The sequence below is a fragment of the Solea senegalensis genome, linkage group LG8 (genome assembly GCF_019176455.1).
Source record: "Solea senegalensis isolate Sse05_10M linkage group LG8, IFAPA_SoseM_1, whole genome shotgun sequence".
Classification (NCBI taxonomy): domain Eukaryota; kingdom Metazoa; phylum Chordata; class Actinopteri; order Pleuronectiformes; family Soleidae; genus Solea; species Solea senegalensis.
This window is the reverse complement of record NC_058028.1, coordinates 18,913,899-18,928,014: the sequence shown is the minus strand read 5'-3', so window position 1 is coordinate 18,928,014 and position 14,116 is coordinate 18,913,899. Positions and strand designations below refer to the sequence as shown.

General features: G+C 42.4%; 1 protein-coding gene across 4 annotated transcripts in view; it reads left to right on the top strand.

The window, feature by feature from the left end:
* gramd1bb (GRAM domain containing 1Bb) overlaps positions 1-14,116 on the top strand; it is a 64,554-nt gene that overhangs the window by 18,907 nt on the left and 31,531 nt on the right. For 2 of the 4 annotated variants that reach the window (XM_044031769.1, XM_044031767.1), the window contains exon 1: positions 4,808-5,455. The exons of the other annotated variants lie outside the window; for them this stretch is intronic. In XM_044031769.1, the coding sequence (XP_043887704.1) occupies positions 5,433-5,455 (23 nt within the window). In that variant the 5' untranslated portion in view covers positions 4,808-5,432. Of the gene's footprint in view, positions 1-4,807; positions 5,456-14,116 lie in introns of those variants that run through there. 4 annotated transcript variants of the gene reach the window in all.

The following is a 14,116-nucleotide window of genomic DNA, read 5'->3' as shown; positions in this document are numbered from 1 at the left end:
CACCATTGAGGCAAAATGTTATAACTCTTTTAACCCTTAGAAAATAGAGCATTTTAACTGCTTTTTTTCCATTACTATGTTAAAACGTAGAGTATATACAAAGACTATAAGAATATAGAGGGTCTTATATCCTTTTTTTTCAGGCAATCTGAAGAAATTTGCAAATATGTCAAAGTTCAAATTTTTTGTTTTAACAAAAAATAGAAAAGAAAATCGGTCTGTTTTGTGACTTCTTCACAATTATTGCTACTTTATAACACTACTAAAAATTTGATATAACCTAAATCATAACTTTGACTCAACATCACATTAAAAAACACATTTTTATAGCCTGATAATGTGACACATGTCCATATAAGGAGCTGTGTATTATTCCCACGGCTCAGTGGTTAAGACCGTTACCCTATGTGCAGAGACATCGCGGTCACAAGTTCAACTCCACTCCTCGCAGGTTGTACTCAATTCCCTTGTAAATCGCTTTGGATAAAAGTGTCTGCTAAATGACATGTAACGTAAAATAAAGGTTTACAGATGGGCTTATTCTAATATTGTTTGTACTAATAGCATTTTCTGTGCACATGTGAGCAAAGACAAATCTATTATCTCTTGCACGCAAAAGATAAAAAGTAAAAAGTGTTTAAATGTCACTAGTAAACATTCCCCTCAGTGACAGCACATCAGACAGTATTTGCATTAGACTTCCATTCGTCTGACATCTGTTTTCACACAGGGTTCAACCTATTGTTTACGTTAATAGATAATAGAGATAATCTCAAACTCCATTTCTGTCCTCCCCTCTTTTCCTGCGTCTTGCTCTGCTTTCGGTCCGAGTCCTGAAGCTGCCACAGGAAATTGGCTTTTTTTTTTTTGGTCTAATGTCAGCACACGCTTGACGTCATTCGTGACACATGGGTGGGCGCTAGTGATATTTCACTTTTTGGGCTGAACCCAAAATTGAAGGTGATATTTTTCCTCTGCAGAGTTGCTTGTCAAACATAATGTCATTCATCATCCCTGCCTTCATCAGACCTTCCCCACACTGCTTTAATGTAGTCAGTGTCAGCTGTTCCACGCGGTGGGACGCCTGCACCCGTGTGTTTTCTGCATAATTTTAAATTTAGCCAGGCCTCCCACTGAGCTGCTGTCGAGTGTTTGCATCTGTTTCCCAAAGCTTCCATTTCAGATGTTCCACGTTTTCCAGGCTTATCAATTTGTACTGATTCATGTGTGTGTGTGTGTGTGTACTCTAATGTGCTGTATATGTGTTTGCATTGCTGCGTTCTCCCCACTGTGGCCTTGAGAGCATGGATTATCCAACAGTGGTCAGGTCATCAATAAACAAATGGCCAGTGAGTCACGTGATCGCCCATTTCCCTCTCTGATCAGAGGGCGGAGATCAATCTATGGGGCTTAATCCACACAGTGTTACAGAGAGTCGGGAATGCCGGCCAAGCAGAATGGGATCCAATCACACAAAGCAGTGTAGAGGGATTAATTCAGATTATCTGCCGGTGCTATTCTCAGACACACATAAAAACATTTAGTTTAAGGTTCAATAAATCCTGAAAGAGCGTCACAACTGCTGGTTTATTGACTAAATTAATTCTATAATGTAGCATGAACATCTCATACCTAAAATATCACTTTTAGAACTTCAGGAAACTCAGAGATTTGCATTTCTCTCAGCAGGTTTTCTGGAAAACAGACTGTAAATCCCAAGTAAATCATATGTGATGGTCTGTGCCACCTTATTCTGTTATTCCATCATTGCAGCAGTCAGGACCATGGTCTGATCAGCAGGTGGCACCAGTGAGAGGAAACATCTCACTGACTGTCTGGCTCTTCTCTGTAGGAGCTGTCCATTCAGCACCACTCTGCTAATGGACATACTCCATCAGACACACACAGAAAATTAGATGAGCGAAAGAAAATCCATTAATAGATGAGTTAAAATTTGATGATGATGTGTAAGCATATTCTTTTTTTTGATTGACTCTTTCATTTGTATTTTTCAATTATTAAGGTGATAGATGTACCCATAAAACAATTTTCCAATGCAGAAAAAAAAAATTCCTATTGCATTACAGCCTTACTGGCGGATTTAAAATGTCCATTATATAAAATAATATATAATATCAAGTAATTAGTTGGTTAGTTTGACTGCTTTGTGTCAATGGCCTTTCTGCATGTTCCCCTATAAGGCAATTTATAAGGTATTCTCTTTTTCCCCCCATGAAATCTGTATTACTCCTTAGTGGACACCAGATGGACTCTCTGTATGATGACTTACTGTTGTCTTGCTTGACTGAAGCTCAGGCTGCAGCACTCACTGTTTCACCCAGAGAGGAGATTATAGTGCTTTCATATATTTGCTTCTTTTCCTCTCTCCTCTTCCCTCTCTCTCTCTCTCTCTCTCTCTATGTCTTAGTGCATTTGCTGTCGCCCATGGACATTGGTAATGCTGTCTAATAATAGAGAGTGAGTGTGTGTGTGTGTGCCCTCCTGTCAGCTTTTTTGTTTTTGTCCCAAGAGGCAGAGACGAACAATCCACTCACTGATCCTCATCCCTGTGAGAGTTTATCATAATAAAAGTAAGCCAATTATGATCTGAGGTTCTTTTAAGCAATTCTTTAAGAGCTGCCGGCTCTTAATTGCCAGTTATAGATCGTTCTATAGAGCTTTGTTCAGTACCTAAAGTACACATACACACATGTGCTTACAGACACACACACAAACAAAGAAGAGATAGACAGACAGACTTTGGATGACATAATGTAGGGTGTATTTACCGGTATGTGATGCTGGATAAGAAATTATAACAAAGTTGGCCTATGTTATGTGGCAAGTGTGGCAAGTGTTCTTTATTCTGATTATACTTTGAGAAATGATCTGATGTACAGACTGATTTCGGTGAAACAAGCCAATATTCTCTCGGTCCAACTGCACCATCTCCTCTCCATTATGTTTACGGGTTGCTTGTCATCTCCATCAGTCACTCATGCATTCACTCGATTTCTCCTGGCACCATCTGCATCTGATAAAGCAGGGCCAGTGAATGAAGCTCACTGACTCAGCAGTCCAAGCTCAATAACTATAATAACAACACAGCATATTTACTGTGTTTTACTGCATATTGCCATTAAAACCCTAATAAAATCAAGCAGCAACAAAACAAAAAGAATAATTTATGTAATGCCAAACAGACTCTTGCTTCTCCCAATTGCTGTAGCTGTAGTATGAGCTGCCCATAATGAAGTGTAATTTGCTTGCAGTGCTCAGAGAAGATTAAATGGGAGGAATGTGCTGCACCCTGACTCACTGGCTGTGGTCATGTTGGTCACTGTTTTGAAGACGGCTGCTATTAAAGTGCATGTTCAGTTGCTCTCTGACCTTTGTGGCCCGGGCATGGTCAAGGAAAGAGATTAAGCGACCACCTCTATGGTTGTCCGTGGACTGGAGTGGCATAAAAGTGAACACATTACAAGTCTAGTTGAGATAAGTTCATGCTGTGTTGGAGTAACAGTCTTATTAAAAGTCTTGTGCTTTGATGTGTGAAGTCGCAATTAAATGAAGAGTAAATGGATTTCTTAGGATGTGTTCGTACCTGTTTTGTTGATAATAACGCACTATAAATTGTGATCCAAAGTCATGTGATCAGACATACCGCTCAACTGTTGGTCAGATATGTAGACTGTATAGGTCAATGCCCTGCTGCTCTGGTGATGAGCAGAGCCCTGAAGACTGGCAGATTCAGAGGATATATGATGGTAAACGCTGTCTAAGGTGTGCTAGATGTGCTAGTTTGTCTGTGGAGGAGGAAGAGTTGGGATCTGCCAGGCTCTTCTCCCGGTTCTCCTTTCTCCTCACTTGCGGATGTGAATAAGAAGACTGAGGCTGTAGCTGCTAATACTATGCCTCAAGTGTGGGTGCAAATAGAGTTCACACCACGTATGAACCACTCCAGAGTTCACTTGCAAGCGGACCACATTCACACCAATCCAAATTAACGGTACTAAAAGGTTTGATTTAACAGCACTAAACCAGGCTGGTGTGAACGCACCCTTAGCATAGTTATTGCTCATCACCAACATGAGACTGCCATTTCAGAGCTTAGCAGGTTTATAGCAGTTTTTAGTCTTCTACCATGATAACAGTGGTAAAAGTAAACAAAATCCCCTGGACTTTGTTGACTGAACTGATGATATTTTTTTGCAATGATTTTATTCTACACTACTGTTCTTGTGCTGTAGGCAGGAAAATCCTCTGAGATACAGAGTGTCGCTGCGGTTATTAAAGCTGGAGACGCGGGCTGTGCTGGTCAATTAAACAAAAGTTCCCGGTTAAATTCAAACACGGCGTGTTGCGTTCAAAAACACCTGTTTGTCAGCTAAGCTAACAATATGATGTCCTCTGAATTCATCGCGCATGCAAAACACATCCACAGCACACAGCGGGGCATAAACAGGGAGGGAGAACCCCCGGTACACTCAGTTCATTAAGAGATTAACGGGGCGAGCTGCTGACACTGATCAAATCTGGAATCCAATAGGAAAAGGAAGAATTAAAGCAGCCCCCCCCCACACACACATACACTTAATACCCTTCTCATACATAGCATCGTTGTTAGAGGTGGGGGTGGGGGTCGTCACAAAGAGAATGGCCAGAGGCTAGCATCTTGTTCAAGGCCTCCACTCAGGGACAGCGGGGCTTATCATGGAGAGAAATGGAGAAGAGAGCCATCTAGGGAAGAGGACGGAGAGAACAGGAGGTAGGGAGGAGGGTAGTGAGGGAGGAGGGGAAAGGAGGGTAGAAATCCTGCGCCTGCTCACTGTGCGCACAGCAAGTGCAGCTTTCATCTGCAGCAGTGAACTGAGGGAGAGTGAGAGAGAGAGTGAGTTTGAGCGAGCACACAGACGCTTTCAGGGAGGACGGTGTTTAACAGAGCTTGATGGAAAAGACGGAGAGTTTGAAAGGATCTGTTAGCAGCCATACTGTCATTTGTAATTTCTAGTCCTTCTCCTGCTGCTGCTGCTGCTGCTACTGCTGCTGCTGCTGCTGCTGCTACCTGCTGCAGTTTGCGCTGTGACCATAGCAGTGCAGGTTGTCTCCTTCTCTTTTGGGAAAACTGAAGAATCCCTGGCAGGCGCGAATTTCTGGCACAAGTGCTCAGCACTGCGGCACCTTATTACCACCGAAAGGATGTAGCAGAAAGGTGGGGTAACGCTGGCGATCCTCTTTTCGGACTTTGGTCCCCGACCGTCCGTCCATCCGTCCGTTTCTACACCATCTACTCCTCCCTTCTCCCCTCAGGGCATCCCCTCCTGCTCTGTGCATGGGAGGTTTGGTAAGCTGTCAGTCAGCATGCTGCGGTGTCAACGGGCAGCCCTGTACCCTCAACATGCTATGGACATCACACACTCCTCACTGTACTAATGAAAGGCTTCAAGCTCGCCTGGTAAGGCTGAACACAGTGCAGAGACTGTGTGTGTGTGTGTGTTTGTCTGCTTATGTATGTTTATTTTCTGTGTCTTTACAGCTGTCGTGTATAGAACAGCACGACCCAGTCAGGTCTGGATGTCTGTCACTGTCTTCTGATCCTCTGCTGCACTGACATATTCAAATGTCAGCGCTTGTTACGGACAGCACATCATATGTGTGTGTTTATGTTCACCTGTGCGTTTCCTGTGGAGTTACATAAATCCACAGAAAACCTTCCTTCATCTGACGCAGGCTAGATCAGGACACCGCTAAGCCGTGACCAGCGTGTGAACATGCAGTGCAGTGTTTTTTATTTTTTCCCTGCGACTGTGCCGACCCCTCTAGGGTGCTCAGTGTGAGCGGAGCAGCTGAGGAGAAGCGCTCACGTGGCTGCCTGGAAAAGACCAGGCAGATGCCGCCTCTCTGTCTCTCCCCTGCTCTCATCCCCCTTCTCTTCCACGCGTCTTTTTCCTGTTCACTTGTTGTCCCATATGGACAAACGCGTCCACATCCAGCCAGGTGGCTTCCTCCCCTAACCTGTTGTGCTACGGTGTGCGCTCTCTGTGCACTTTTCCGTCGTCCCTCCTTCTATCCTCACCTCCCCTTGTTTGTTTGTGCTCCTCCTCCTCCTCCACTTGCCTGATATTTTTAGAGGCGAATTACAGAGCACTGCAGGATGAGAAAAAAAACTGGAGGGGGAGCAGTTTCTGCAACGTGCATCACTTACTTGTCCCTCACTGTCATAAGGACCTCTTTTCCCTAATGTTCCCGTGTCTCTTTTGCATTCTCTCTATATTTAACCACGTCCTGTCATTTTCATTACTCTCCTCATCTCTCTTCTAATTTTCTTTCCTCTTAACTCACTTAATTTACGCTGTGAACTGCTTTGAATTTTGTGCTTTGAGGCCTTCAGAGTTTGTGTATACCAAATGTGTATAAACCATACACTTTGGTTTATATTAGTGTTAGAATTGGGGGTTAAGGGTTAAGCATTTAGTTGTCATAGTTAAGGTAGGGAATGAATTATGTCTGTGAGCAGACATAGCAGAGCAGTGAATTGTGCAAATTCTGCACAAAACTTGTGTTTGTGTGTGTTTTAGAGCTGCAACTATTTTTTTCTATAATTTTCATAATCGATTCATCTTTCAATTATTTTCTCGATTGATCGAGTTTGGTCCATAAAATCAGAAAACGTTAAAAAATGTTGATCAGTGTTTGTCAGACCTGGCAATGATGATTTATGTGTTGTATGGAGCAAAGAAATAAAGAATATATTCACATTTAAGAAGCGAAAAGGATCAGAAATGTTGTTTTTATCATATTAATATTTATTAATTTATCAATCGATTAAAAACTTACAATGGTTTCGGCTCTAGTGTGTTTTCAAACATCCAGAGCCTTTTTATCATTGTATAGCACAGGAGATTGCACCTTTAAACACATGTCTGTCTTCACTTAATCTCTTTGCAGCACCCTGACAGACACAGGTGACTTTACACAGAGCAGCCATCTGTTAGCGTCCTGTATTCACCTGTGCATGGAGGTCACCTCTCTCTCTCTCTCTCTCCCTGATAACTAGTTTGTTTAGTTTGTATGCTTCTCTGTTGTGTTGTGTTGTGTCACAACTGTTAGTAAGCGCAGTCAAAATTGCCAATTGAAACAACACAAACTGCTTAAAGGCTGCATTCTAGGACAGCTGTTATGTAGCTGTTATGTGACCCGGAGTTTAAACTTTACAGTTTAACTCTGTCTGGTTCCCTCTCTGGGTAGAATACGTATTTTGATGATATTCTACGTGGTGTTGCTTAATCCCATTACATCTATTCCAGAGTGTTGGTTTGTGTGTGTGTAATTTTTTTTTTTTGTCACCCAGCCCTAATTTAATTTAATATATTTTCTATCCAGGCCTAATCAAATAGTATCCACCTGTACACCCATGCATCCATCCATCTATATCTATCCATTACAGCTGGATGATAGGGTCAAAATATCCATATTACATTCATTTTGGCAAATACTGGTATTGAGATTTTTTGCAACTGTGAAGAATGTCACATATTTTATCTTAACTGTGTAAATGCAGTGTCTTTTGATATGGATATCCATCCATCCATCCAGGAAGTGCTGAACCCTGTCAATGGTCTGAAGGCCAGGTTTGCTGTTCGGCTGCGTTTCAGTCAGTGTTGAAGGTCACAAAAAAATCAATCAAAGAACAAATGATGGTGACGATTTATCGCTTTTTTCTTTTTTTTTTTGTAGACGAATCAATGACAGGACGCGGCAGAAATCTCTCACTCGTTATTCGTCTCTATTACGCCGATCTCTCCGGAACGTTCTGCTGCGTCTGCACAATGCTGAGGCCTTGAGGTCATTCCATCAATCAGCTGCTCAATTAGTACGATTGTTGTGCATTGGTAACGGCAGCAGATGTATCTGCATTAGATGTCTGATGACAGATGGGATGGCTCAAGATGATGAGCATGGTAATTGCGTTATGTTGTTGTTGTTGTTTTAGTTGTTTGTTACATAAACATATCTGTAATATATAAAGAAGGATGTTTTTGCAGCATTATTTACTTGTGAGAAGACGCGTCAGACCTAAGGAGAAGAGAGAAAGCGATTGTGTGTGCATACATGTATGCTGATGTGTGTTTGTGTGTGAGACCGGCAGAGAGAGAGAGAGAGAGAGAGAGAGAGAGAGTGTGATTGCTCAGGATTTGGCTGTGGTCCCAGTGTGGGGATGTTTGCTCTTGATATGACATTTGGTGCGACTTAAATCTGCACGCACACAGATAGAAACACACACGTAGACACAGATGTGCACACGCAGCCGACAACAGCAGCTGTAGCAACAGCAAATCACTGACAAGAGGCCAGAGCTGGAGCTTACGCTCTGCACGTTGCGCCGTGGACACGGAGAGTTGGAGCGACGTGTGAGCGCTGGCTCGCATACATGTGTATCTTACTAGTTGTTGGTCAGTTGTTTAGCACCCTTTATCTTTATTGATGCAACTGATCTTGTCCCTGCTTCATGTCATGGTCAGACAGCAGTGCAGCTAAGGAGGAGAACAAGTCTCCCATGCGTGATGTCTTCTCTACGCCCCTCCAAGACTGCAGCTTTCAGCTCAGTCACGACCACAGTGTGCACATGCTGTCATAGCAAAGGAACAACACACCCGATACATTTGGAAACATTCCCCATCCGCTCAGGGACCATGCTGCAGATACATGCACATCACACTCACACGCAGGCATGTATTATCCAGTGTTGCTCCTAATGTCTCCCTGGGCTATTTTAGACTGACTTGAAAATTGCAGCTCCTGAGCCTCGGCAACAAGACGATTCATTTCTGCGAGCAAAGAATCACAGAAGGAAATGAGAAAATACCGTTGGCGTTTGCTGCGGTTGAAGAGCTGGTCATTTCCTCAACGTATACTATGGTAGTCAGAAGAGATGACGACTAATCCTGCTCTGTAAAACAATTCCTAGTGAGTCGGAAAACTTATTTGTGAAATGTCTAGAGTGGGAAGTCTGTTTGTTGTGGACTGGGATCCTTGGAACCAACTGCAGCTCTGCAGATAAAGCACTGCATCATCAGACTGGGCCACAGTGGACCTCCAAGTTCACAGCAGGGGCTGCAGTGAAGAGAAACCGCAGAATTGTTTTCCTCCTGGCCACAGCTTATTAACTCTCTCTTGTGTGCTCTTTCTGTTCTCCTGTCCCCATTTGTCATCCCTGATTCTCTTCTACTTCTCTTGTTCCCTTCTGCACTTCTTTGCCAGTGTCACCCAGGCTTTTGTTTTTCCCCTTATCTTTTTTTGGACGTGTGTGGATGTAACTGTTGATGTTAGTTGTTCATGTTAACCAGGGTTAACCTGCTGTGACATAATCAGGAAAATAACAATTTGTGGACGCTGGTTTCTCTCAACCGTGTGATTAATGGACTGAAAGGTGCATTCAGGTTTCCTCCTCCTGATGGATGCCTGATGAAAAGACTTGTCATTAGCATTACCATATGCGCTTTTCTCAAATGAATCCTGTCCAAACAATAAGGCCATTTTCCACTCGGCTTTTTAAAACAGAATCAGAACCGCTCGCTGTCATGAATCACTAAAGCTCTTATACACCAGTGAAATAAGGTTTTGTGTGCTATTTTTTCCTCTGCCGGTCTGTCACAGTGGTAGTTATTGTACAACATATTGTTATTTATTATACTTAATACATAAGACGCCATATAAAGTGCCAGGAGTGTCACCTGTCATGGTCTTAGCCCATCTACTGAGTTTGAAGTGTTAATTAAAGTTACTGTTTTAACTTACTGTTGCCTTGCTATCATCTTGGACCAGTTTGGCCATTCTCTGACCTCTGGAAGCAATGATTCATTTTCACCAAGAGAACTGCTGCTCACTGGATATTTTTACTCGACTGTTTTCTGTCAACCGTTGACATGGTTGTGTGTGTGGAAATCCCTGTAGATCAGCAGTTTCCAAAATCCTCACACTGAACGATTCTGAATAAATATCTGATTTGCAATTATTTTTGACTGAAATTGTGATTGCGATATGAGAGGGAATGGTCGCTTTTTTACGTCATTATTCTAATTTTTATTTGCATAACCTGTTTATTAAAAATGATTACTGGGTGATATTTGTGCAGATCTGTAAGAAACAAAGGTGTTTTCTTCAGTCTGTAGAATATGATGTGTATATGGCAGGACAGTATTTAATGTCAAATGGTAAATTGACTCACATTTTAATCTTAAGAAAAATTGCGATTTGAAAATTGCCCTCGTATTGTGATTTTGTTATTTTGCCCATAACTCAAAGTAACATAATTCATCTTTCTTCCTCTTTCTAATGCGCAGTTCACTTGAACAAGTCTAACTCAGTCCATTAAGTTGCTGCCATGTACCTGGCTGATAGATATTTTATAGATTTGATAGATAATTTTAACTTTAGCATGATTGTATTTAATTAAAAACAACACAAACGAAATGGCGAAGCTTCTATTCATAGGGCAGTAAAATCAGATTCATTCAGTCAACACTGCACTCATTAGAGCAGAAACCTTTGTCGTGTTGTGAATATCAAGTTCCCATCAGAGCCACTCATCATGTTGATGGAACCATTCAGAAACACAGTTTTATTTTATATGAAATATTTATCTAATTCATTTAGAATGGTATTGAATGCAATATGCGTCCATACTGAAGTTTTTGGAGTGTGCGATACAGGTCCCAGGGTTAAACCACTACAGCTACTATCATGGTCAATTAAGTAATTAGACACAAGCCGTAAAGCAGAGGTGTCAAACATACGGCTCGTAGGCCAGAACTGGCCCACCCCTGGGTTCAGTCCGGCCCCCCAGGATGAGTTTGTCAAACTATTACAGGCTTCAGGTACAGATACCTGTAAATTGTTAACTTAGGCATACTATTGTTAAAATTGCACTTGTTTTTCTCAGGAAATTTCAGATTGTTCATAATATGTTTTGTAAAAAAGTTCCTTATATTCAATGTAAAATAAAGGAAAACATTTTAAGTGCTTGTTGTCCATAGGTTATTATGCTGTTATTTGACTGGTCCGGCCCACTGGAGATCAAATTGTGCTGCATGTGGCCGCTGAACTAAAATGAGTTTGAAACCCCTGCCTTAGAGGAAAAGTAAAAACAGTATTTAAAGCATTTTTCTGCAGGAAAAGTTTACAGAAATGTTATTTTCTCTACATCAGAAAAACTATGTCAAATAGTTAAGTTTGGACAAAGAGTTGTATATTAAGACGCTTTTTGAGCCATTTTGTACACAGGTCAAGTGGTTTTATCAAAGCATTCAACCATGTTTGTTTTACTGAAATATGTTGTCTCCAAAACTGCAGTTGTTTAAAAATATTCACCCTCATACCTCGACTCTCCACCTGGCTTCTCTCCCCCCACACTGCTGCATATGCATGCTCACTCTCTGTCCCCTCTCACTGCTTTGTATCACCCAGCCTGCTTCCTTCCGCCTGTATATCCCCTGCAGATGGCAGTGGCTGTGTCCCGTCCCACAGGGACAAAGTGTCCCACAGGGGCTTAATCCGGTTGCCAGTTTCCTGTCCCCTACTGCCTCTCACCCTCTCTCTCTCTCTCTCTCTTACATCTCCACCAAGGCCTTAATTTACCTCTGAATTACCTCTAGAATTCAAATCATGGACTTAAATTATAGCTGCTTTTAAAACAGGTTTCTTGTACCCAGAGGTTTGCAGTCATGGCTCCAGTGGCGACCCAAGACTTTGGTACAGGCCCGTCTATGTTAGGTTGCCACGTAGTCAGGGTTATTAAGCAATTTAATTGGGCCTGGGACTAAATACTTAAATTATGCTCATGGGGGCTGGATTTAAATAGGTACATAAAAAGTAACAACATGCACTACAGTGATTTCACTCTATATATAAATTGAACTTGTTGTGTTCTGAGCTCTGAAACTTTTATTCCTTGCTGTTAGTGAAATGGAGATATCCAATGCCAGGGCCCCACAGATTTCTCGTGTCAGTCCCAAACATGTTCAAAGCAGAGTGCACTTAAACCCCAGGGCTTTGTAGATAACTATTCGTGTGTGTGTTAAAGCATCACCCTCTGATACAAAGATACACACACACATTCTCTCTCTCCCCCTCGACTTGTGAACATTTCAAGTGGTGGTGCACATGAATGGTTTGACATGTCACCGTGGCAACTGCACGGCCGGGACACAGCCGGGCGTCGCCACGCTGGCGTGGCCATGGCAACTCGGTAAACAGCACACTTGGATTTCAGATGGATGGCGAAATTTCGTTGGGCGTCCGTCTTCCGACAATTCCGGCCTGTGCTCGGCTAAAAAATGTTACGAGGAGAATTCAGGTGGAAACTGTCAAATCTGTGATTGTCAGCGGTCGACGACGAGTGATTCAGCCGCGACCTGCTGTAATGATGCGAGTCCATTGCTCGCCACATCTGTTAGTGTGCGGTCGACTTGACTATCTTCATGTCCCCTGGAGGGGGGGGGGGCAACAAGGAGAACAGAGGTTGCATAAGTAGGTCAGTAGTTGTGCGAGGCTGAGCAGGCTTAACTGGGCACACATTGGTCCATGGCTCCACACAGCGCTCCCACAGAGGCAGCCAGCACTGCTGCAGCCCCAGGGTCAGGGCTTTGAGCGCTGCTGAGGGGCACAGAGAGACACAAGGGAGATCACTGACTGTAGTAGTCTCTGTGTGTGTTTGAATGCCTTACCTTGGAATTTACATTTCTGAGAAAAAGCAGTGATTAGTGGAAATCCTTAACAGCGTATTATTGGATAGTAAGGCAGACAGTGATAGCGTTTATTTTTTATTTAAATAATTAGTGTGCTAGCTGTGACCTTGCCTGTTCACCCCGTGGGATTAGGTCTATTGGATGCTAAATATGTAACCCTATGTGGAGGATAAAGCGCTAGACGATGAGATGTATTTGTTTTACATTGAAGCATTTTAACAGTTAGGTCATATTGGCTGTACCTGCTGTTGCAAGTTCATCCTGGTCTGAAATATTGGATTGGAGCCGATCCAGGCCTTTTTTTTTAACTGATCTTTGATCTGCAATCACCCCGTTCACCTCATCCCAATCATTTAGTCCAGCTCCATTACAGGGTTTCCCACAACCACTGCCTGTTGGGCGAGACTTTCATGTAGCTCAGCTGCGACAGTAGCAGGGCTTTATTTCTCATAATGGCATTTATTTCATATTACCTGTGTTTGATATCATTGGTCATATTTGAATCATTTTGATTTGCTACTTTCTGCGTACAACAACAGAGCGATTGTTAAGCGATAGTGAAACATTACCCTTCCTCAAATAAATACATGACTCTTGGCATTGGAGGAATTCAGCTTTTATTTGTTATTGTTTATTTGTTCGGGGGTTTGTCAGTTTTTGTGGACATGTTTAGAGCATAACGAATCAAAGGAGGGATGACCACACAGCAATCAGGTTAACAAAGTAAAGAAGGAAACTCAACACAATTAAGTCAAAATTAGGGCTGAACAGAGAATTGAAATGTGTTCAAAATCGCAATATGGCCCACTGCAGATTTTCAAATTGGAGGAGGCACAATATTATAATAATATTAGAATATACAATATTTCTTAGAAAACCAAAATGTGTCTCAAGTTACCATTTTACATTAAATATTGTCCTAACCTGTACACTGAAGACAGCATCTGTGTTTCTCACATATATGCGCAAATATCACACAGTAATCATTTTAAATATGTTACTCGAATTAACATCACCATTCCCGCTCAAACTGCGAATCATTTTGCCATCAGATATTTATAGGAAATCGCTCAGCCCTAAGTCAAAATGTATGTGCAAAGTCACAGGCAAAACAGTCTGGAGTCATATTGAGGTTCTCAAAGGCGTCAGACTTCCAGGAGGGAACCAGAGGGAACAGACAGAGAGAGAGAGAGAGAGAGAGAGAGAGAGAGAGAGAGAGACATCCTGCTAATACCAGGTTTAAATCGACTTCCCGCAGCTGAAGACAAAGTGGGAGGAGCAACCTGGGTAACAAGGCAAAAGCAGGCCAGAGGCAGACCAAAGAGCGCATAGACGGCCCAGACTGACACATTTTGAGATTGAAATTGCTC